The following is a 24,528-nucleotide window of genomic DNA, read 5'->3' as shown; positions in this document are numbered from 1 at the left end:
CTATAAACAATTTTAATTTTTAAGTCAGTCTTCCCTGGGATCAAGAACAATTTCTCAATGACTATGATACACAGTTGTACAGGTGGTAGGGACACTGACCCTAGGGCCAGCACCCCTAGTCTGTCAGATCCAGGGAGAAATCTGCATAAAGTAACTCAAGAGGTTGTCTGGTTATAAACTCTGCATGTGTCTAAGGGTCAAGGAGAATACCATACGTGGGCTTGGAAGCGCTTGGGCACAGGACGGGGCTGGGGATGTGGCTCAGTGGTTGAGTGCTCCTGAGTTCGATCTCCAGTACCCCTCACCAGAAGTGAACTGGGGTCAAAACCAAGGTCTGTGCCATTTTCTTCTCTTTCTTTTCCTTTTTAGTTTTTGTTTTGTGGTCTCAGAGATTGAACCAGGGTCCTGCACATGCCAGGCATATGCTCTACCGCTGAGCTACACCCCTAATTCTTTTTGAGATAGGGTCTTGCTAAGTAGCCCAGGCTGGCCTTGAACTTAGAATCCTACAGACTCAGCCTTCCCAGTAGTAGTTGGAATTATAGGCATGTACCACCGTGCCTGGCAGTGCCACTTACTTTTAAAGGCACACCCAGACCTAGCTGATGCTGCGCTCAGTGAAGTAACCAGAGGGTCACTGCATATGCAACTGGGGAAAACGGCCACTAAAACGTTCTCACAGTTCATGATGGTGGTTAAAGGCTTGGACTGAGCAGGGAACCTGGACTGAGAGCAGCATCGTGGCTCCCTGAGAAGTGCTTGCTCCTGACTCCCCTTCTTGTCTTTGGTAGGGGCTAGGTCATCACACAGAGGCAAAGAATAAGAACACTTTTCTGTCACTTTCAGCACTAGAGTAAGGTACTGGGAAGCAGTCACCATGTTCTGCCAAGAAGTAGCTGTTGGCTGGCAGGAGCAACTGCCTGTGAAAGGACAGGGGGATCAGTGTTGGCTATGCCTGAAGGGCCGAGGCATGCGTCATACATACCTTTCAGAGGAAGAGGGAAATGAGGGCACAGTTACTGGGGCAAAGTTGAGTCTAAAGGATGTCAAGAACCTCTAGGATGACGCCCAGGCAGCTATGTGCATATTGCAGTGAGGTCACAAAGTGGGGGTGGCCAGAGCATTTGGACTGCTCCACTGGCCCGGACTGAGACACCACCTCTGTGGGCCAGGGCCTACAAGGCAGTGCCAAACAGGTGGGTGTAGAGGTCAGTCTCTTTTGCAGTTACTGGGGAAGGGAACAGGAGCTGCCTGAAACTGTGGTCCAGAGAAAAGCCTTTCTTAGACAAGTGCCTACCCAGTGCTGGTACTTACAGGTAGCTGGGACAGAAAAGGGACCCTTGGGGCTGGGGATATAGCTCAGTTGATAGGATGCTTGCCTTGTATGCACAAGGCCCTGGGGTTCGATCCCCAGCACCAAAAAACAAAACGAACACAAAAAGAAAAGAGACCCTTGACACTTGAAAATAGTCCTATATGGGAAAATCCAACTCCTAGGACAGTCAGGAAAAACGTGACTGCACTTGAAGAGTACAAGGCAGTCCTCGGGCAGATGCCTCAGCCTTGGATTCTGTGAGGGTGGAATGAGGTGGTGGGGCTGCCCTGGGAGCATGGACTGCACTCTCTTCTCCACAGGGACCCTGCCTTCTTTCCACTAGTCCTCCTTCTGGGAGGGTGAGGCTCAGACCCTACCATGACCAATGAATAGAGGGATAGCAGGACAGCATCTGATTCTGGCCATACGGCAGCCAAGAATGGAGAAATATCACCCAGCTCTGAGAGCCCTGAGAGCCCCGGCAGCCCCTGAAGCCCCCCCTCCCTGCATCTGCAAGTAGAATCAATTTAGCAAATTAAGTGCTGAAGACCTTGAGATTCTCAAAGTCCCGCTGGTATTTCTCCCGCAGTGTGGCTGCATCGCCCTCCAGCTCCTTGTGGCCCAGCTCTTCGCGCATTACATCCATCTGGGCCTCCAGTTCCTGGATGCGCTCCCGCAGCCCTGTCATGGAGTCAGCTTCTCCTTGGGCTGCCTGTGGGGCAGCCCCAGACTCTGGCCGCCATCGGGGGGAGGGGGCTGGCAGGGCTTCAGGGCGCTGCTGCTGGCAGAGGCTGAGGGTCTCCTGCAGGCGCAGCAGGCTCCGTGAGTAATGCTCCTGCAAGGCCCTTAGCTCTTCCTCGTGGATGGCCTGCAGCTCCTTGATCTTCAGCTGGAATCTGTCCTCCAGTGTCTGCATCTGCTGCACATGCTGCCGCTCCATGTCCTGTTTGTCTCTGACGGAGGCGTCCAGCTGGCTTAGGACCCGGCTGCGCTCGGCCTGCAGTGTGTTCTCAGTGCGGTTCAGCTGCTCTACCACACACCTGATCTCCTCCTCATATCTGCCCTGCAGGGCAAACATGCTCTCACTGTGCTTGCTCTCTGCTTCTTCCAAACACCTCTGCTGATGGTCCAGCTGGCTCACCTTGGCCTTGAGCTCGGCATTTTCCCTTTCTATGAGGGCAATCACCTCCAGATACTCGCTTTTTTGCTTGCGGAGGAGCTCCTCGTACTCCTCCCGCAGGGCCCCAACCACTTGTGCCTGTTCCTGGCAGGAGGTCTCCCTGGTTCGCCAGGACTCCTTGTAAAATCGAAGTTCCTTTTCATACTCTAACCGGAGTTTGCAGGCCGCATAGCACACCTGAGCCTGAATGATTGCATCCTGAACCAGTAAGGATGAATACTGACCAAGGCCTCCCAAACAAGCACTGTAGGAGAGAGTCTGAGATGTCTGCAGAAGTTTCCGACAACCCCTTAATGACTCAGCAGGGGGTAGGGCTGGCAAAGCAGCAGCGATCTCCTTTAGGATGCTGGCTTTCTCTCTCAGCTGCTGGGCAAGCTCTTCCTGAATAGCAACAAGGGCCCCAGGGCTCTGATGGGACACATGCAAGGGTTCCTGGGAGCTGTCTGTGTCTGGACTCAGAACTTCTCCTAACAGTCTCAGGTCCCAGGATGTCTGCACACTGTCCACACTGCCCTCTGGACGCCCGAGGGCTTCTGAAACCTGCTGCATCACTCTCTCAAAATCTGGGGTTCCATAAGCTCCCAGGATTTCCCCCAACACACATTTGTGCTGCTGCAGGGCAGTCTGCGTCCCCCGCAGGGTCTCTTGGACACTCTGCAGCCTACGGTGGAATGACTCCCTCACCAATTGTGTGGCAAAGCTGAGCTCTGCCCGGACCCATGTGGCATCGGCCAGGCTTTGGGGGACATGCTGCTGCCCATCTCCTGATGAGCTGGTTGCCTCTCCTCCCAGTGTCCCAAGGCGTTTACTCAGGGACTCGACCTGGCTCCAGAACTCGCCATCCACCAGCACCTTCCTGGCCCAGGCCTCTGCTGGGGCGTCAGCAGAGATGGCACAACTTTCTCCCTCCAGCAAGCGCTCTTCTGACCACGCAACCTCATGGAGAAGGCGAGACACGTCTGAGGTCGTGCTCTTCAGTGAGTCTGCTATTTGGCTGATCAGGGCTGCCTCCAGGGCCATCTGGTCAGAAAGCAGCTTTGCCTGCTCCTGCTCACTCAGCACGTGCTGGCGCAGAGGCGCTGCCACCCCGCTCTCCACGGAGCACCCCTCCTCCTGCCCAGCCTGGGCCCCACCACCTGTGGGGGCTGGCCAGGACTGCAGGGCCTGGATGGCACTCATAAGTGTGCTCTCCACACTGGCCAGGGAGGCTGCATGTGCCTCCCGCTCATCCTCCTGGCCAGCGTGGGGCAGGGACCTTAGTTGTTGGCGGCAGTTTTCCAAGCATGTCAGGGCCTGACTATTTTTTGCCTGGAAGTCCCCTAGCTCCCCAACATGGCTCTCAATACTCGTGGCCCTCTCTTGTCTCTCCTGCTCCAGCTGGGAGGCCAGGGCGCCGACCTGCAGCAGGCTGGTGCGAAGCTGCTCGCGGAGCTGTGCCTCGGTGCCGGCCCACTGGTGGTGCAGTGCGAGGAGCGCCTCCTGGCTCTGGCCCTGCTGGCTTTCTAGCCTCACGGTCACTTCCTTAAGCTTCTCCTCTGTGACGTACAGCTTGGTCTCCAGGGAGTGGATTATGGAGAGGTATGTCTCGGAGTCTCCGGCCACAGGCAGCGTGTTAGGGGTGACCTCCGAGGACATGCTCTCCTCTGAGGGTGACCGGTCCTGGCTGGTGTCTGATGACGTGCTGCTGGTCCAGGTCTTCTCAGACCCCTCAGGGTGGATGTATCTTTGGCACTGGATTGTGGAGAACCGAATTCTTTGCCTTTTAACACCAGGTGCTCCCTGGTCGGGTTTGGCTGTGCTCTGTGGATGCCCCTCCCTGTCAGGAGCGTCCAAGGACTTCAGGGGCATTGCACTCTCTTCCCTGCTGGGGTTGCCATCCCCACATTCTTCCCCCAGCCCTGCTCCTGAGTCTTCATCTTCCAACCGCATGTGGGGTAAGCCTGGAGGTGCCCCAGCAGTTGGGAGCTGTTGGCCCGAGAGTAAACCCCGGTCCTCTGTTTCTTCTGGGGTGCTCTGTGGCTCTTCCAATTCCTTTGGAGGCTCATCTGCAAATTTCCTTAAAATCTCTTCTTTTGCCTGCAGCTTAATTTCTGTTTCCTCTAAACTGCTCCCCAAGGCCACCATTTTAACCAAAGCCTCATTGAGATCCTGCTCTTTCTTTTCCAGAACTCTCTCATGTGCTTCCTTGATGTGCTTCAGTTCCTCCTCCTTCTCTCTCAGCAGAGTGCGCATGCTCTGCAGCTGGCCAGAGACCCTACGGTGTGAGTGCTCCAGGTTTTGGTAGTCAGCTTCTCTTCCTCTCAGTTTCTCCCGAAGCTCAGCCACATCCCCATCGGATGTGGCCACACGCTCCATCAGCTCTTGGAACCGCTGCCTGATGAGGTCCCGCTCATCACGGAGGCTCTGCACATGCTCAGCAAGCTGGCGGATGCTGGCCTCCCGGGCCTCCAGCTGCTCTTCCAGCTGGTGCACTTGCTCACTGCCCTCACACTTGGCACTAAGTTTCTCTTTCTGGAGAGCCTCCACCTGGTGCGCATGGTCCTGCAGCTGGTCCTCGTAGGCACTGGCCTTGTCCTCCAGCTCCTTCAGGTTCTGCAGCAGTGCCTGCTTCTCCTCCTCGCAGCTCTCCAGCAGCAGCGCATAGTTCCTCTGCAGCTTCTCCTCCATCAGCCGCTGGGCCTGCTCGCTGGCACCCAGTTGCTGGCTGAGGTCAGCAATGCGCTCCTGTAGCCTCTGTACCTCCTTCTGCCGGTCCCGCTGTAGGGCCTGCTGCATCTCCAGGTCCCGCAGCTCCTGAGTCTTCTCTAGCAGCAGGGCCTCTGCGCTCTTGAGCTTTTGCTCGCTGGCCCTCAGCTGGCCGCTCAGCGCGGCCTCACTGTGCTGCCGCTCCTCCAGCTGCTCACGGACCCTGCCCTGCTCCAGCTTCAGCTCGCCTTTGAGCTTGGCCAGGGCCTGCTCTTTGATGGCCAGCTCAGCGGCGGCGTTGCTGAGCCTCGCCTGCAGGCTCCTGATCTCGGCCTCGTGGTGCCGGATCGCATCCTTGGCCTCCCCATAGCTACGTTTCAGGGTCTGTATCTGCTGCGTGATCAGCTCCTGCCGCTGGCACTGGGCTTCCAGCTCACTTTGGAGGTCTTGGTTGACTCTATGGAGCCTCTGCCAGGCACCCGATGGGGAGGTGGCCACTTCAGTCTTAAAAAAATCGATTAAATACTGGTTAGTAACACTCGGGCCTCCCCGTTCTGAGTGTCACACCTCTGGCCAAGATCAACCACAGAAAAGTTCCTTGGTGGGTTTGCCTTTTATCCTTTGTACAACTTTTTTTTTTTTTTTTTCCCATTTAAAAAACTCCAACGAATTATCTTAATTATTATGATTACTTTTTGCTAAGTTGTTTCCAGGTAACAGAAAACATGGACAATAACATCAAAATACAGCTCTAACCAAACAGCTTCTAGGAGAAATAAACCAAACAAAACTGAGTAATGGAACACACTGAGAAGCAAAACAGACTGAAGGACGAGAGGAACGGCGGGAAGCGGGACAGGGGAGCACAGCGCCTGCATCTGTTTTGCAAAACAAAAGATACACAGTTCTAGACCACAAATCCTAAACAAGCGCAGGACGCAAGGTGCAGGTAAGTGATGTCACTTCCTTCCAAGACAGGGAGAGAAGGAAGGAAGGTAACCACTCGGGAGATGTCAGTGAGGTGACATCTGGAACACTGTCCTTTGGAAAGCGTAGCCAGGCCTCCACAGTAACAGGAAGAACTAATCTCTACCTGTAAGAAGACAAAACGAGGGGGAACGCAAACCATGGAGTAAAATGTATAATCAACAAAAACAAACCTTTGTGGAGTTCAAAATAAGAGAGTGAAACATGCAAAAAAAAAAAAAAAAAAAACAACAAAAAAAAAAACCCACAAAAGAAAGAAAACTCCCCCAGGTGAAAGGCATGCAGAATGGACAGAACTAATATAATGCAAGAGAAAAAAAACATGAAAAAGAGTGAGGAGAGTCCCGCCTAGAATCTGGCCTGCTCAGGTTCCCTCCTGGTCTACTGGTGGGGAAGCCACAGATGTGACACTCAGTTATGTTAAGTTCCAGTTAAACTCACACTCAACGTCAAACCATGCAAGCTCCTCCCACCAGTTAGTGCAGCACCCTCCCAGCATCACACCTCTTGATGCTCAGGCCCAAGGCTCCTGCCTTTCCAAAGCTCAGGGTGGTGCAGAGTCCCCCATTGTTAGATGCAGCAGGAAGTTAGGAAGAGCAGCCCACCCGTGGCTAACAAGGCTGATGTGATGGTCCACATCAGACACACAGCAACGTTCCCAGGTTAGCAATGTGCAAAGCCCACTGTAGTGCATTTACCACTTGACCGAAGTTGGTTCTTGGAGGATGGGGCCCGACCAAGGCTTAGAAAGATACTCTCCAACAGGGAGGGCCTGCACAAATGACCTCAAGGTTCTCAGAGTGGGACATGTAGGAGGAGGACAGCTGCCATGGGTTTAGAGTCTGAACTGGGCATGGCACTGAATGTACTAAAAGGGGCAGGGGAGGAAGGTGCAGGCATGTGGGGGAGAAAGAAGGCCAAAGGCACGAGCAGGAGCAGAGGCGGGAGGAAAGGCAGGAAGGCAGACCTGGGACACCTCACACGGAGGTTAGTGCATGACAATCTAGAAATGCTGATGACCGACTCACCAGAGACTCTGGGCAACAGAGTCAAATGGCCCTTGGGATCACTAGGTCTACACCAGCAGGGAGCTGATGATACAGGGGGGAGGAACACTTGCTTCTTGGGTCAGTTCTTGAACTCAGGATCCTGACTCTAATGCCACACTCTCAGCTTTCACTGAGAGCTTCAATCCTGGTTCTGTCACCCCACCCCACTCCCTTCCAGAACTAATTCATCAACAGTACCGTGGAGGCAGGGGCATGTCTTTTTTGTGCCTCAGACTGTTTGCCCTCACACCTGCCACCTCCCGCCTTACATGCCCATCAGGGTGGCCACACTGTGGGTCTGGTCGTGGGTTGGGACTCTGTGGCATACACCTCTGGTGAAAGGATACCAGGTGTGGGTTGTCAGCTTAGGACCCAGGCTGCCACCCTTCTGATTTTCGCCCTTGGCTGTGGGCTGGGGTCATGGACTCCTGAAATTTCAGCCTAGGCAGAAAGTAAGAAGCACAGCCACTAGGCCAGTACTGATAGCCCAGGTCTGCACGTTCCCAGTGACATGGGCAGGGATGGGATCCAGTTCTAGATCTGCGACTAACTCGCTAATGGTCATAAGCAGGCACCAACTTGCCGAGTGACTCAATTTCTCCAATCTGTAAAATGGGCTTGATCTTACTTTTGTGAGAACAATGGGTAATGGCATGCAGATGTATGGTATTCATAAGAAACACTGGCTACTTTGAGAGCCAAAAGGAGAGATCACCAAAATGATTTCATTATAATAAAACCTTTCAATGTAGAGGTTTCAGGCCCATTTCTCAAAATGCCACAGTAGGAGGGAAAAACAAACCAGAGCCCCCTGCATTTTCAGAGTCCTGGTCTTTCTGGTAGAAAAGCTGAAGTGTGAGCTCCCCTGGGGTTTGCACATTCCTAGCCTGCCCGGCCCCAGCATCTGCCCTTCACATTGAAGCCCCTGTTTGTACTGTGGGCCTCAGCAACTGCTCTGCCCCCCTACCTGGAGCACATAGCCCTCCCGGGCGCTCTGCTCACGGCCTAGGGCCACTCTCAGCTGATCCTGTAGGAGCCGGTTCTGCTCCAGAAGGTCCGAGGCCTCCTTCTGGCTCTGCTCCAGCTGTTGGCATAAAGATATTTTCTTAAGCAATGTGACAATAATAAACAAAAGCAGCCACACAGCACAGGCCCCCAGAGGCCTCCTGAAGGCAGCAGGCCTGCTACAGGTGCCTCCTTCATTTGTTCAGGATTCTGGGGTCTCCTTTTCCCAAGGGATGTGCGTATCTGGCCTATACCTGCAGTACCAGAATTGAAGCTTCCAGCTCCAGGCCACAAATGACACTGGCAGCCACTACCCTCTGAGGGCCAAGGGACAGGCTTGTCCTTCCTACCCTAGGTAACCCTGGTACCCACAAAACCTCCACATGCACTAATGGTTTCACCATGTCAGCCCTTCCACAGGTCCCAAGGCCTATGCAGGAAATTCCTTTCTGAGAAGCAGGCTGTGTGCCCCACTGAGAACTAAGGGCTTTCCATCTTCACTAGAAAGAGACCATCCAACAGGGTCTTTGGGGGTCCTTGGAATGGTCATGTTGTCCTCCACAGGGGCAACCATAGGCCTGAGTGGCTCCAACTTGAAATGGCTGTTTGATCAGCTGTACATGATGTATGTCACATGAAGTTCTGTTTGCAAAAAGGTTCCTGTAGTTTCCTCAAACAAGATGTGGAAACTGTAGGGCTGGGGATGTGGCTTAGTAGTTGAGTGCCCCAGAGTTCAATCCCCAGTACCCCCTCATCCCCCCAAATCTGACCAAGATGTGGAAACCTATAAGCTATTTTATACTCTTCTCACTTTGAAAAGCTGTAGTTCACTCATGTATCCATCTTCCATTTCCCCCCAAACCTTCTAGCTCCTATGTGTGCTCTGCCCTCCTGGGGTTGGTGGTCAGGAGCCAACTGAGCAGCAGGGAGTCAGTGTGCTGCCTGGCTGGGCTGCAAGAAGCAGGAAATTCTCAGTTGTGAAGCATTAAAGACCAACCCCAGATCGTGAAGCCATAGACAGGTGATTCAGTGTGTGGCCTAAAGGCTAGCAGGTTTTTTTTGGTAGCTTAGAGTCATGTGAGTTTGAATTATTTTATCTCATCTTGTCTATTATTTTATTAGCCAGTGCAGAAAATGGAAAAGTCAAAGTGTTGATGTTAGTGATAACTATTAACTCATAAATAAAACACAAAACCAGAAGAGACATGTGAGGCATGCTGAAGCGGTGGATGGTAGGAGAAGCCTGCTGTTGAAGGGCATCCCTAAGGGGCAGGTAGAACAAAGACTTCCTTTATCCAAAATGCTTCAGATTAGAAGTGTTTTAGATTTCAGGTTTTCATGATTTTGGAATATTTGCTTATACGTAATGAGCTCAGTCTAAACACAAAATCCACTTAGGTTTCATCTACACCTTAGTATATGCAGCCTGAAGGTAATTTTATACTGCATTTGTGTGTCTCTCTCTGTGTGTGTGTGTGTGTGTGTGTGTGTGTGTGTGTGTGTATGTGTGTCGGCAGTGCTGCAAACTGCACCCAGAGCTTCAAAGATGACAGGCAAGTGTTCTACCAATGAGTGACATACCCAACTCCCTATACGGTATTTTTAATTATTTTGTGCATGAAACAAAGCTTCATCGTATAGAATTTTCTGCTTGTGGTGACATGTTGGACCTTAAAAAGTTATGGACTTTTAAGTTTTTTGGATTTTTGGATTAGGGATGCTTACCCTGCCATTTCCTTGGCCAAGGAACTTGCTAGCAAGGCATATAAATCCCTTGTGGAGAGAGGTTTTGCAGATTTATCCTGATATACATTTCTGAGAGAGCATCAGATGATGGGAATACAGAGTTGGCTCATGCAGCTCTATGTTGGGGTCCTAGATCTGCCTGCCCAGCTTTACCTCACCACACCCCACCTCTACATCCTAAGTATCTGGTCCTAATTTATATCTCCTGGGGTCTGCTCGCTAGCCCTTCAGGTCACTGACAAAGCACCCAGGCCGTCTCTACTTCCAGCTTCAACCCACACCTCTTAACAATGCCTGGGCAGATCGAAATCACATGCCCTGCCACTTAAAACCTCCAGCTTATGCCCTATCATGGGGAAAATAGGACCACCAGTTGGACCCTGCAAGTCAATCAGCCTTGCATCTGGCTACTGAGGTCCACACGCACCATGAATTCTTCCATCTTTCGGGAAAGGCCTGCCACACCTTCCCCATCCCAAACAGGCAACCTGCTGTGCTCAGCCCCCCACCTCCACTCTGAAGACCTGTCTATGCACCCATGTCCTCTAGGGGTCTGTGGATCCTGAGGGGGAGACTACATGGCTGAACCCACAGGCCACAGCTGGGCACAGACTGCTCAGGACAGGCTGCTGCACTGGGGGAGCTGGCCCACCATTACCTCCTTCTCCAGCAGGGATGTCAGCTCATGAGTGGAGAGTCGGTCACTTCCATCCTCGGAGGACAGGTGCAGGGGGGCAATGGGCACCTGCTTTTCCTCCCGGAGAGGAGTGGTCTCCACCTGATGCCACCGCTGCTCAATCTCCACATGGACATTCTGTGTCTTGAGGTCAGTGGCCACTGGCAACCCTGGGCTCCTGTCAACCTCCATTCGCAGGGTCATATCCTCAGCACCTGGTCCATCTGCAGTGTCCAGCATCCCAAATCGCTTGCGGCGTTCTTCCCGCCGCCGTGCACGTTCCCGCTCCAGCTCCCCTGGCTCGACCTCAAGGTGCCCCGGTTCATGGGCATCAGCAGGCCCCACAGTGCTGGCCCTTTCCTGAGCCAGGGCCTGCTGGATGGGGCGGAACTCAGCCCAGTCAAAGGTCTTGGAGCGGCCCTCGCGCCTTCGTTCACGTGCACGGCTCCTCTTCTGCTCAGGATCTGGCTCCCCTGGTTCCGTCTCAAGCTTCTCACTGGGCCTTGAGCAGGTCTCAAAAGATGTGCTGCTCTTCTTCTTTTCCTCAGGCAATGAGCTATGGGGCAAGGGGGTAACAGCATCTGTCAGGGGGGCCTGAGACACCCCAGCCCCACTACAGAGCTGGCAAAGGTGAGCTGTGGCCCAGCCCACAACTGCTTCACATCTGTCTTCTATCCAAGTGCAACTTCCTAAGTACAGCAGAAAGGAATGACCCACCTGTACTCAGCTTCCCTCCCTCGGACAACCTAAACCTGGTTCTGATGGGGAGGAAGAGAAAGAGCCTCAGATGTTTCCAAGGTTTCCAGCATGCACCCCTTAACTGAGAAGATGCTATGAGACGAGTGTCATGGTGCCTCCATTACCAAAACGATGAAGAAGAGTAGCCCAGGGAACTCCAGTGAGCCACAGCGGTAAGAGGAGCCCAGCCACTGACCAAACAGTGACGCTGACTCTGGGGCAACCCTGTTCTGGTGATGGAATGTACAAGAACCAACCACTTCCCAAGAAGGGTTCAGAGGTTTCAAAAAGCAGGTGACATGATCAGCTCTGTTTTAAAAGCCTACTCTGCCACTGGCATGACAAGTGTGTCAAAGACCAAGACTACCTGTGGGGCAAGCGAACAGGTAGCCCAGGCCGTAACAAGCTCACACCACACAGTGACCCAAGGGCTGGGTGGGGAGTGGGGAGCAGGGAAAGGTAACACAAGGAGAGGTGACCAGGGTTGTAGGCTGCACAGGTCATGCTCCCTGGCACCTTGGCCTGCCCAGCAGAGGCTGGGATGAAGCTGGTTGGCCTGAAGAACTCTTGCCTTTACCGGATTTGCTCCAAAGGGAAGATTTCTGGGGAGGCCTCTACTTGAGCAGGGGAACGTTGGGGACATCTCCAAGGGCAGAAGCTTCTGGGCTACAAGGAAAGAGTCCCAGAGACTGCCAGCCAAACTGAGGCTGAGCAGAGCGCTCCCTGGTCTTGTCCAAGCCTCAGAAAAGAACTGGAAGAAACCTGGGGACAGTGAAGGCCCAGGGGGAGCACCCAGGAGCACCCGTGTTTATACTAAAACCAAACAGAAAGGAGGATGTGAAAGGGACCCCAGGGAAAAGGAAGCACTTCCCATGACCCTGGGACCACCTGTCCTGACAAACAGTAAGGATCAAAGTGCTTCAGAGCAGCATGACTTGGCAAGGGTCCAACCTAAGACCACACACACATGCAAAGAAAAATGACCCAGAGCGGGTCTTTCGCATCATGGAGTCGAGAGCGAGCTGGCTTAGGCTCAACACTGGGGGGAGATGACATGTGAGTGCAGGTGGGTGTGACAGACATGCTTCCAGAAGCTGCCTCTCCTCAAGGCTTCTCCAGCTCCAAGGCCAGTGCCCTGTGACTTACCCACCACAGACTGCAAGACAGCAGTAAGAAACAGAATGAGGCCAGCAGCTCTGACACTGTCACCTTTGCATCTAATACCTTCTTGGAGTTTGGCCTTGTAGTGGTAAAACAATTCAAGTTTTCCTCAGCTCATGAGAGCTGACATAGAAGAACACAAGCAAAAACAAACGGAAGGCGGGGCGCTCTACCAACTTTAAGATACACTAGACTGTGAGGTCCACTCTAGTCAGGAAGACAAAGTCAGGCCCACTTTGGTATGAAAGCACAACACTGGCCTCCATCTTGTTCCCCAGAGGCCATAGTCACTGCATGGAGGGGAATAGGAACGTCCACGTAGGAGACCACCCCTTTCAGGCCGCATGCAAGCACATGGTGTGCACAAGTGTCCTCTTGGCACCTGCCCCCAAATATCCCAACACTGACTTTTTCTAGCCAGGACCCTCAACCTGAGCATGCAGCCCAGGCCTGGCAGAAGAGGACAGCAGGCCGCCTGCCCTCTCGCATCCACTGCCCGCCTGAGCACACAGCCGCACCATCTGTTGCGCAGCCTGGGCAGGCAACACAGGTGCCTTTCTCGTTCTGTTGTGAGGCCTTTTATGGGAGCTGGGAAGAGCGCCGGGCACCTTGCACTGTGGGCTCTGCTCCTGACTTGGAGGGCTCTTCGATGAAAACCAGCAAGCAGCAGCCCTCTGCCAAGCTCCCAAGAGACAGCAGGAGGGCTGCTGAGCTTGGCCACAACCTCCTGACCTTATGATATAGGAACAACTAGATACTGCTGGCAAATGAATGAAGGAATGAATGTATGACAGAAAAGGGGCCTGAAGTAAAGGGGTGGTCAAGTTTCCTTCTTGTTCAGAGGGGATGGAGTCAGCCTCTGGAGGGAGGTGAAGGTTCTGACCAAGCACAGATGTGGGAGAGGCTGCTGCAGACCACAACAGCCACTGCTGTCACTGTGCTGCCTGCCACAGCTTGACCTCTGGAGCCAGAAACACCCTGAGCCTCCCCAGCACAGGAAGGCACAGGAGATGCTCAGAACACATGGTGGCTCTGTGGCCTCAGGTGGGCACAGCAGTGTTTGGCCAACACAGAGCCAGACCCTGCACAGTGGAGCTGTTTCCACTTTCTCTGAAAATGCAAACTGGTGGCAGGTTTCTAACTTCCAGGGCAGGAGGAGGAAGGCATGCAGTGGGTCCCAAGGGATACGAACCACAGAATGCTAACACAGGAGAGAACACACTTTTCCAGCTTGGGCTTCAGCAGTGAGAGTCTCAGAGAGAAGCTTTTCCTGGTTGCACAGAAATCAAACAGATGTAGGAGTGAGGCGAAAAGAAACCAAGGAAGAGCAAAGCTAGGTGGCCTGTGCCTTGCAGCGTTGGGACTGCCCTCGCCAGCCAGAGGACAGTAGTTAGACAGGGCCCACGGCACAGCCTCAGCCCAGGCCTGGGCTGAGAGAGAGAGACTAAGAAGACTCTCTGTCAAGCACAGTTCTACCAATGGGCACAAAGGTGACCTGCATGGCTGACCTGGCCAGTAAAAGAGGATAAGCCAGCCTGGGACAGAAAAACCAGAGAGCCACAAGGAGACCAAGCAGGGCCAGCCAACTGTGGGACAGAAGAGGGAGGGAAGGAAGCTGTGCTGGGATGTAGCCAGGCTCAGGTCCAGGGGAATGACAGATCCAAAACTGTAGCTCCCTTACCAGGAGCCAGAGGGTCCCCGTAAGATGCATGAGGGGCTCCCTCAGGCATCCCCGACTATCTCACCTGGTCACATCTGGGGCAGTGGTTGGGTGAACGTGCTTCATGATGGTCTGTATCCAGTTCCTCCGGATTCCAGAAGTCATGGCAGACAGTGTGAACTCGCCCTCCTTTGTCTATACAAAAGACATAGGTGTCACCCAGTGACTGGTCCCTGGAGATGACTGCCACCTCCCACCTCCAGGGGAGATCCTTGTACTAGGCAGAGACCAGGTTCTACAGGGAGGAAGGCAGAGGCTAGCAGTCAAGAGCTGCATGGGGCAGACTCTCAGAGAAGTGGCAGATGGAGCCTTTGCCCCTACAGGGCTAGCACACACGTACTGAACTCTTGCTCTACACCAGCTACCTGTGAGCTGATGGAGGATGACAAGCACTCCATCAGGGACTCCCAGGCAGAGCCCAGAGTGCATGGCCTTAGGGACATGATCCCTGCATCCCCATGCAGCTCTACTCAAGCACCTTCAGAAAGGACAGGTGCATGACATGCGGCCAGCGGCGCCCCCTGAGTCATCTTCCTGCACCTAGCGAAGGGAATGCTACAGCACCATCCTACTGGCTACCCAGGCTGCTCAGACCCCACCACAAACAAAGCGGCTGGCAGGAAGATGCAATCACCAAGATGGCTTTGGCACAGGAGTCACACCAAAGATCACATGCTGGCCCAGTTTGCTGCCAAGCACAGATCAGCTTGGTCTCTTCCTCACCAGGGACCAAGCCCCCGGCCACACCCCACTCTTCTCTAGGCTGCAGCCCGTGATGTACGCTCACACCTCTGGGGGTCTCCCTTTCTACCCCTCAGTAGGGCACTTTTGGAGTCTATAGTTACACAGCCCCACTGTGATGGGCCTCATCTCTAGCTGACCTCTCTTTCCCAGCTTCAGGACGGCACTTGCCTGATACGTGTTCTCGAGAGAGCCCATCACAGCCCCAAACGCACCACCAACCAGGTTCCAGAGCACCTACGTCCCGAGTCAGCTCTTTGGGCAGCTTCTCTGTGGGCCTCACGGGACCCCACTGCCCTCCTCCTCTCATGTCTCTTCCTGCTGCTCAGCTCCCCTCCTTCCTTCTTTGCTCACCACCACAGAACCTACCTGACCCGTACCCCTTTTTGCTGCCCTGCAAGTGCTGCCAGACACAATTCCCTAGCGTACCGTCACCGGTTATATCACACGGGTGGTTTCTACCAACTTAGAGCAGAACCTTCTCCAAGTACAGCAGGATGAAAACAGCCTGTCCTGATCCAGGCTTGCAGCCCCTGGGGCTCATGGCAGGCACGGTGGGTTGGGGGCTAAAGATGGAGACCAAGTGCCAAGATGAAAACTCAAAAGTAAGCCCCCAGTCAGAGCAATGAGGAGGGTCTATCGCCACAGAGGCAAAGTGGCCACACCTATCCACACCTAGCCCTACAAGGTCTAGTGTCCTTGCCATCACTAGAAAAGAGTGGGAGAGCTCAACTGCAGGACGCCCTGCCCCGATGCCTGCTGACCAAGACTGGGGTGCTGGGGCTAGCAGGGGCCCCCAAAGCCACAGCCCACACCAGGTCTGGCACTGAGAAGGATCTTGGTGAGGGGCTCATGGAGTGCTCTGCTCCTCCCACAGGGATTGAGGGGCAGAAAAACACTGCAGCAGGGCCCTGTGAGCTGCTGAGAGCAACCAAACAACACCAGCCCTGGAAGCAGGCCTTCAGTGCCACCTCCACATGACGTGGTACCTCACAGACCGCATGTGGAGGAAAGCCGTGACGGTCGCCCAGGGGTGGCAGTGGGCTTTAACACATCTGCCACCGGAGCTAGCTTTCCATGTCCTCTGAATTTGGTGGGTCTAAGTCTGTCCCAAAGTACCTGGTCAACTCTGAGCATAGCGACACACAGGAAGTAAGCGCAGTTGAGTTTCCGGGCCCCCAGATAGGAAGGTGAAACCTGCTACAGTGCGTCCACCTGCTACACTGCGTCCACCAGCGTCCAGCATCCTATGAGAAACCAAGTCCCAGAGCCTGCCCTGTGGGAGACAACTCTCCTACTGCCACCAATCTGAAGGCTCTTACAAGAGAAAACAAAGAGGCTTCATCCAAAGACAGGCCTGGCCTCTGTCCTAAGCCCCTGGGAGGTAACCTGTAAATCCTGCCTGAGTAATTGGAGCATTACCTATGACAAATTCCTGACTCCCCACCTGACAGCTGATACTGTCAAGATTATCTGGGGAGGGGCTGGCTGTGTCAGAAAAACCAAAATCCAACCATGAACTCAGAGGGTTAAGACTGGGCCGTGTAAAGTGACTTTGGTGGGCTGGGGGCTAAAGATGAAAACTCAACTGGTTACAACGTTATGAAAATTGGACACTGAGGTCCAGGCTAGCGATCTGGAAATGCTCTGTGTATTGTTTCGTGACAAGGCCAAGAGGGTACAGTGTCCCCAAAGGACACAGATACTCTGGGACCCTCCAGGTCCCAGGTTCTACCCCATGTGTCCCTTCCATTGACTGGTTCTAATTTGTACCCTTCTGCTATAATAAAAGTAATTTTAAAGGTAGTGCTTTCCTTAGTGCTCTGAGTCATTCTAGAGAATTCTTGAAGTTCAAGGTTACTTTGGAAACCCCCAAACTTGCAACTGGTGTGAGAGGTGAGAGTGGATATGGCAGTCCTGTGCTCTTAATCCTGGATAGGGCTGACTCCAAGAGTAATTCTATAGTAATAGCCAATGGTAACTATTTCATTTGTCCAACAAGTTACTGTTTTGAGAGAAAAGCGAAGCACTGTTCACAAGATTTTGGAAAAAAATAGACTTGCAAGTGAATATATGAATGAATGAATAAGTGAATAAAAACCTTCATCTTTTAAATAATTAACAAACACTTTAGGTAGTCTCCATATCCTAATCCTTCTAAAGGCCCCAAACTCCAGCATCAAAATTAAAAAAAAAAAAAAGAGCGGGGCATGGTGGCACACTCCTGAAACCCCAGCTACCTGAGAGGCAGAGGCAGGAGGATTGTGAGTTCCAGGAGGACAGCCTCAGCAACTTATCGAGACCCAGTGTCAAAATAAAAAATAAATAGAACTAAAAGGGGTAGGGATGCAGATCAGAGGTAGAATGCTCCTGTTTAATCCTCAGTACCACAAAACACGAACAAAACACCACGCTTCAGTAACAAAAGACTTTAAACAGCCTTGAGAGAAAAGATGTCCACCTTTGTGTTCACATTACGCTCTAGGGTTGGAGGCCAAGGGCCACAGGGACAGGAGTCAACGCTAATGGAAAAGACTTAGCCCTGCCATCGGGGGCCCCACTGAGACGTCAGGTTCTCCAAGATACATCCCTGCTGGTCAAGCCCATGTACCCCCTTTCCCCTGGGCTCACGTGTATCTGGAAGCCATAGTTCCTCTGGACTGGATATTCTGTGACGTCATAACATGTGGACAAGTCAATTTCCCCATCCAAGTCAGCTGCCTGCAGAGAGAAATGAGGGGGTCTTAAGAGATTTTGGAGGAGCCAATGTCTAGATGAGCACCTTCCCTTGTACTAAGTCTTTAATGGGAATAGATCTTGACTACATATCCCAACCACTGTAGGACCCAGGTCCCTCCCCAGGAGCATCCATACTACCATGTTCTTGGGTATCTGGCTAAAGACATTCCATGCCAGCAGGGCCTAAATGTGTTGGTTAGGACTCTTTTAAAAACAAAGAGTTTTTGTGTATGTGCAGATTATCTACTTATGATATTTACATTAAAAATCAAAGCTGAACATTTTAAACTATTTATTTAAAAGTAAAACCAAACTCATTTCATTTTAAAATTAAAAATATGATTAGAAGTCAATGATAAAAGTGGCACTGTTTTGAATTTCTGCAATCTCTTCTGTGTCTGGCTTCAGGAGGATGGGTGGGTTCTTTCTGCATTCAGTCTGTTCAGTGTATCGTTTTGGTTGAAGTTTATTAAGACAAAGTGGTCTCAGAGTTGGAAAAGGATGGATTTTAACAGTCTTTCCAGCTAACTATGGACTCTTTGACAAGCAGTAGTTTCTCAAAAGTAAACTGTGAAATCTGCAATCCCATCAGTGAGTTTTCTGGGTTGTTATATTAAGTGCACAGTTTATCCTGCCCTTTGGATATATCTTTTGCCAGGCATGATGCTGTAACAGGTGTCACTTGGAAAACATTAGGTTGTACATAGCTTCCAAATGTCCACATAGTTCATTATGTGGGATCAAAACGTCACATTTGTTAAATCATCACCAATTTCATCTGAGAAGTCCACAAGTAAAAGGGAAGCTGTCAAGTTCATGATATAATGGGAATTTTTGGAAGTTCTACTTTCACCTTTTTCTTTTATCATTTTTTCTTTACTTTTTTGAGATGGAGTCTACATTGCCCAGACTGGCCTCTGACTTCCAGGTTTAAGTATTCCTCCTGCCTCAGCCTCCCCAGTAGACCTACAAAACTATGCCATTATGCCCAGCCTAATATTCCTTTTTTTAAAAAAATTTATTTGTTCTTTTTATATTAATTTTTTCTTAAAAGCTCAAATTGTACTACTGGCAATGAACTGTCAGTTGTTTTCCTTGAAAGAACAGGTTCTTTTATTATTATTTACTAGTGCTATTATTAGTATTGGTATTGGGGATTAAACCCAGGGGTTCTCTACCATTGAACTACATCCCCAGCCCCTTTTGTTTTTTGAGACAGGATATCATTAAGATATACAGGCTTGCCTGTAACTTGGGATGCTTCTGCCTCAGCTTCCTGAGTAGCTGGGGATTACAGGTGTGCACTGTCACACCTGGTAGGAATAGGTTCTTGATTTTAAAAAAGTCTACCTAACTCACAAACCGAATGACCAGTTTGTCAGCTCTTTCTTCAAACAATAATGGTGTTGCACAAAGACATGGCTAGTTCAGCTCACAACTCAACAGCCCAAGTGTGTTCCATAAGACAGCCTGTGGCTGAGTGGTTGATGCTGAATTCCCACTTAAATCACAGAATACAAAAAAGACAGGCATTCAAAGGTTGAGGCTTAATAAAATTACTAACCTTTACTGCCCAATTAAGACTCAGCTTTTTTTAAAAAAATATTTTTTATTAGTTGTTGATAGACCTTTATTTATTTATTTATTTATTTATATGCGGTGCTGAGAATTGAACCCAGTGACTCAGACATGCTAGGCAAGCGCTCTGCCACTGAGCTACAACCCCAGACCCAAGAATTGGTTTGTTTTTAAACAAAATGAAACTGAATCCCCTCCTCTCGCCATGCACAAAAGTTAACTCAAAGTGGATCAAGGAGCTAGATATCAAATCAGAGACTCTGCGTCTGATAGAAGAAAAAGTTGGCTCCGATCTACATATTGTAGGGTCGGGCTCCAAATTCCTTAATAGGACACCCATAGCACAAAAGTTGATAACAAAAATCAACAAATGGGACTTACTTAAACTGAAAAGTTTTCTCTCAGCAAGAGAAACAATAAAAGAGGTAAATAGGGAGCCTACATCATGGGAACAAATTTTTACTCCTCACACTTCAGATAGAGCCCTAATATCCAGAGTATACAAAGAACTCAAAAAATTAAACAATAAGAAAACAAATAACCCAATCAACAAATGGGCCAATGACCTGAACAGACACTTCTCAGAGGAGGACATACAATCAATCAACAAGTACATGAAAAAATGCTCACCATCTCTAGCAGTCAGAGAAATGCAAATCAAAACCACCCTAAGATACCATCTCACTCCAGTAAGATTGGCAGCCATTATGAAATCAAACAACAAGTGCTGGCGAGGATGTGGGGAAAAGGGTACTCTTGTACATTGCTGGTGGGACTGCAAACTGGTGCGGCCAATTTGGAAAGCAGTATGGAGATTCCTGGGAAAGCTGGGAATGGAACCACCATTTGACCCAGCTATTGCCCTTCTCGGACTATTCCCTGAAGACCTTAAAAGAGCGTACTACAGGGATACTGCCACATCGATGTTCATAGCAACACAATTCACAATTGCTAGACTGTGGAACCAACCCAGATGCCCTTCAATAGATGAATGGATAAAAAAAAAAATGTGGTATTTATACACCATGGAGTATTACGCAGCACTAAAAAATGACAAAATCATGGAATTTGCAGGGAAATGGATGGCACTAGAGCAGATTATGCTTAGTGAAGCTAGCCAATCCCTAAAAAACAAATACCAAATGTCTTCTTTGATATAATGAGAGCAACTAAGAACAGAGCAGGGAGGAAGAGCAGGAGGAAAAGATTAACATTAAACAGAGACATGAGGTGGGAGGGAAAGGGAGAGAAAAGGGAAATTGCATGGTAATGGAGGGGGGACAGTAGAGGATAGGAAAGGTAGCAGAATACAACAGTTACTAATAGGGCATTATGTAAAAATGTGGATGTGTAAGCGACGTGATTCTGCAATCTGTATTTGGGGTAAAATTGGGAGTTCATAACCCACTTGAATCTAATGTATGAAATATGATATGTCAAGAGCTTTGTAATGTTTTGAACAACCAATTAAAAAATAAATAAAATAAATAAAAATAAACACCATGACTGTTGGCAATGTGAACACAGCGACCGCTGCAGCCTGTGCCAAGGTGCTGGGGTCTCGCCTACCACTGCTTCTGTACCTCAATGCAGACATCAACACAACAAAAAAAGTTTTTATTATAAAACATTTGACCATCACAGCTCTCCTGAAAGGAACTCAGGGTCTCCAGGGGTCTGCAGACCACTCTTGAAATCACAGAACGCTGTATTCCATCCCTGATCTTGGACACAGCAGAGCCTGCTGCCCACAACACTTTGCACCTACATCCTACTGGCAACATCTTCCCCCTTCAAGTCCACGCAGACCAATTCAGAATATTTAAATATGAAGAACATTGTTTAATGATGGATATTCAGGTTCTTTCCCACTTTTTACTACAAAGGTCTGAGAATGGCCAACTTGAGACTGAGATCTTTTTCTAGATGTATGGGTGCAACTGAAGGATTCTGAGTAGAATTAGCAGCGAAAATTAAGCACACAGACTTTCTCGATTATTCAAAAGGGGGTGTTTTTTGGGGATAGGTGAAGAAAAGAGTCTGTCCCAGTTGGTCTTCAGTCATGGTGTTAGGACTGTTAAGGTCCCAACTGAATTCTCCCATCATATGCCAAAAATATGTCTTATCCAAAAGACAGGACAAGATTTAGTTCAACTCCTCCAACGACTCAATTCACCACAAATCTCTTTGTAGAAACAATCAGATTGCTCATCCTGAGTATTCAAATTTCAGTGTTCTTCAAAGAAGACAAAAGCCTACTGTGCCGAGGTACCTGAACAGGGTCTCAGGAAAGCCTGCTGTCACAGGCAGGAAGAGTCATGAGCTGTTAAAGCTGGTCTGGCTGCTCCCACCAGACAAAGACCAGGACACCCAGGATGGCAGCAGGAACACTCTTCCCCAGACAGACTGGGACATCAGCCCAGGAGAAAGCAACAGCAGCGAGAGCCTGAGGCTCCAAGATGCCACCTGCGCCCCTCAGGTTTCTCCCAGAAGAGTAGAGCCAGTCACTCACCTCCTCAGCTACGGAATCCCTGTAGTACCTCAGGCTCTGATCTGCCAGGACAAACCAGTGTTTCTTCCACTAACAGGAAAGAAAGAAACAAACAACAAAATTCAACTACCACTCCAGGGTGCCCTAGAGCCAGCGTCCAGGAGTACCTTCCAGAACGCAGGGTAAGCAAAGGGCAGCCTCAACCCCCGACATGGCACGTAGCACACAGACTGCTCAGATGCAGGTAGCCATGTGCTCAACCTCAGGGAGGCTTGCTAAGCTGTGGCTCCTCTGTGAAAAGGCAGCAGACAGTGGGGTGGCCTTAGCTGGGGGTTCTCTGTGATCCACAGTGGTACAGCTGGTGACCAAGTGCTCTGTAGGCCTCCATCCCCCCTCCAGAGTCTGCAGACCATCACAATGGAAAGGTGGCTGTGAAATGGCACCAAGAGCCATGGCCATCTGACTGGCTCCCCAGATGGGCATGTCCCACCTGCACCAGCAGAAGTGGTACCAAGTCTTCACTGTGAGCAGCAAGGAGGGGACCTTGAGTCTTCAGGCAAGGCCAAAGGGATCCGATATGGAGGGGAGAGAGGATGTCTTGGCAGAGGGGAAGCCGGGATGGGCCAGAGTTAGGGTCTCCTGGGTTTAGACCCTGCAGAATCCTCTTCACGCCTTCTCAGGCGGCCAGGACTTCTAGCCTCAGACCCTTGTCAGGCCCAGCTGCAAACAGCTCTACCTGCTTGGATTTGGCAGCAAGAATGGACTACATTTGCTCCCACCAGGGCCTAATGGTGCCATTGCAACGGAGCTGATTTCTTGCACACAGGGTCTTGCAATCTTAGGTGACCACCTTTGGCTGCTTTGTACAATAACACATGTTAGCCCCACTGCCAGAGGCCTTCTCTGTCCCTGGGCCCCTAGAAAACCTTTAGGAAGATGATACCAGGTGGTGGGGGTGAATGCTATAGAATGTCCCCAGGCCTAAGGCCAAGAGATACTGCAGGCAGCCAGCAGAGCCAAGTGGAGCCTCCCCAGGGTCCCTGCCACCATGACAACAGGATCTGTGCACCTGCACTATGAGTAGGTGGGGGTCCTGGCTAGTCCTGGTCCAGGAGTTGAGCGTGCCCATGGTAGGGAGATGGAGCTAGGGCTCACAGATCCCACCAGGGACAAGGTCAGCAAGAATTCACACCTGCTTCAGTCCTCAGGGTCATAGGAGCTCCACAAACTCACCTGGCTGTCCTCGTACTGCTTGGTCAGCCAGCCTTTCTTGAAATTCAGCAGGTCAGGCTGGGAAGGGAAGAGAAAGAAACAGCTCAGAGGAAAGCCTCATGGTGTGCAGTTGTGGACAAGCGTGGCTGATGGGGCTGATAACTTTGTCCAGACGAAGTGGCACCAGGAAAAGGGGTTTCTCCACCTGCCAGATGAGCCTGTGTGCCTTTCCCTGCCCCTCCTGGATGCTGCCCAAGGGCACGTGAGTCCATGAGGAAGGAGATACCAGGTAGAGAGTGGGCATGGCCTCATTTGCCCTGGAAAGCAGCAGCATGGGCTGCCCAGCTGCCCCAAGATGCCTACCCTAGCCTGCGTGGGTCCTGTTACAAGGCCTGTCTGGAGCAGAGAACAGACCCAGTAGAGTGTTGGATTTCATGAAGGAGAAGGTCTGTAAGGACAGTTGAAAGGAGAATTCAGGGGCTCTTGCCAAAGCCGCAGGAAAAGCAAAGTCACAGAAGCCTGGGGGCATAGACCACATCTGGTGTTGAGGAAAGAGGCAGTAGCAGCCCTTCCCAGGCCCTCAAGTCACTCCTCCATCAGGAGGAAGTTCAGTCTCCATTGCCCATAAGATGCAGGACAGCAGACAAGAAGGCCCAGCAGCCCTTTTCACCTATGCTGTTCAGGCATGGGTGGATCTGAGAGGCAGCCTAACAGTGCCACATCAGAACACCTGCATCTTGCCTGGCCAAGGCCCTCACCCATCACTCTGTGCTCCTGTGAGGCAGGTCCCCACACAGACACCAGCCACCCCTTCTCTGTTTTTCCTGCTGTCTTGATCAGAACTGGCTTTGACGTCTCAGTATTCCCAGGGCAGGGAGGGAGTTGCAAAAGATGAGAAGTAGCAGGGTTAACAACCAGGTGTGTTCCAGGAGACCTGCTGCATCACACAGAAACAGTGGTGGATTGCTGCCTGGACCACTCTGACCAGGAAGCACATTCCTTGGTGGAGCCCTCTAATTCCTGCTTTACGCCAGACTCCCTTCCTTTAGGGTTGTCTGAGGTATCCAATAAATCATAACAATGAGAAATTAGGACACTCATCCCAGATGACCCTTATGCAGGGGAAGACCCTCTTGGATACACATGGTTGTTCTGCACAAGACCTGGGATGAAAGGTTTCTCTCTTCCCCTCTGATTGTCTGCCTGTTGTGGATCTGTAAGTAATAAAGACTCTTATTATTTTATTTTATTTTTTTTTGGAGACAGGGTCTTGTCATGTTGCTGAGGTGGTCTTTGAACTTGTGATCCTCCTGAGTCAGCCTCCCTAGTAACTGAGGTGACAGGCATGCGCCACCACGCCCAGCTTATAAAGACTCCCAAACTTTGCTTTGGTGGTGTCACTGCAGCTGCGCCTGCCCTGGAGGGATGGTGCTGGTGGATCCCTGCTGATCTCTTCTGTCTGGGCCTCTGGAGGCTGTGAGCCTGCCCAGGAGCCTGGAGAGGGT

The 24,528-nt window shown here is 51.1% G+C and overlaps 1 protein-coding gene across 15 annotated transcripts in view; it reads right to left on the bottom strand.

Moving 5' to 3' along the window:
• LOC107157149 (myosin phosphatase Rho interacting protein) overlaps positions 1-24,528 on the bottom strand; it is a 145,176-nt gene that overhangs the window by 19,395 nt on the left and 101,253 nt on the right. For 9 of the 15 annotated variants that reach the window (XM_048795925.1, XM_048795913.1, XM_015503449.2 and 6 more), the window contains 7 exons: positions 23,045-23,101; positions 21,833-21,901; positions 17,635-17,724; positions 14,288-14,397; positions 10,626-11,199; positions 8,184-8,300; positions 1,866-5,684 (listed from right to left, as the gene is read on the bottom strand). In XM_048795925.1, coding sequence (XP_048651882.1) covers positions 1,866-5,684; positions 8,184-8,300; positions 10,626-11,199; positions 14,288-14,397; positions 17,635-17,724; positions 21,833-21,901; positions 23,045-23,101 — 4,836 coding nt within the window. The remainder of the gene's footprint in view (positions 1-1,865; positions 5,685-8,183; positions 8,301-10,625; positions 11,200-14,287; positions 14,398-17,634; positions 17,725-21,832; positions 21,902-23,044; positions 23,102-24,528) is intronic. The other 6 variants (XM_048795969.1, XM_048795967.1, XM_048795979.1 and 3 more) reach the window with 2 other exon arrangements.

This window comes from Marmota marmota, unplaced genomic scaffold (genome assembly GCF_001458135.2).
Source record: "Marmota marmota marmota unplaced genomic scaffold, marMar, whole genome shotgun sequence".
Classification (NCBI taxonomy): Eukaryota; Metazoa; Chordata; class Mammalia; order Rodentia; family Sciuridae; genus Marmota; species Marmota marmota.
This window is presented reverse-complemented; position numbering and strand designations above follow the sequence as displayed.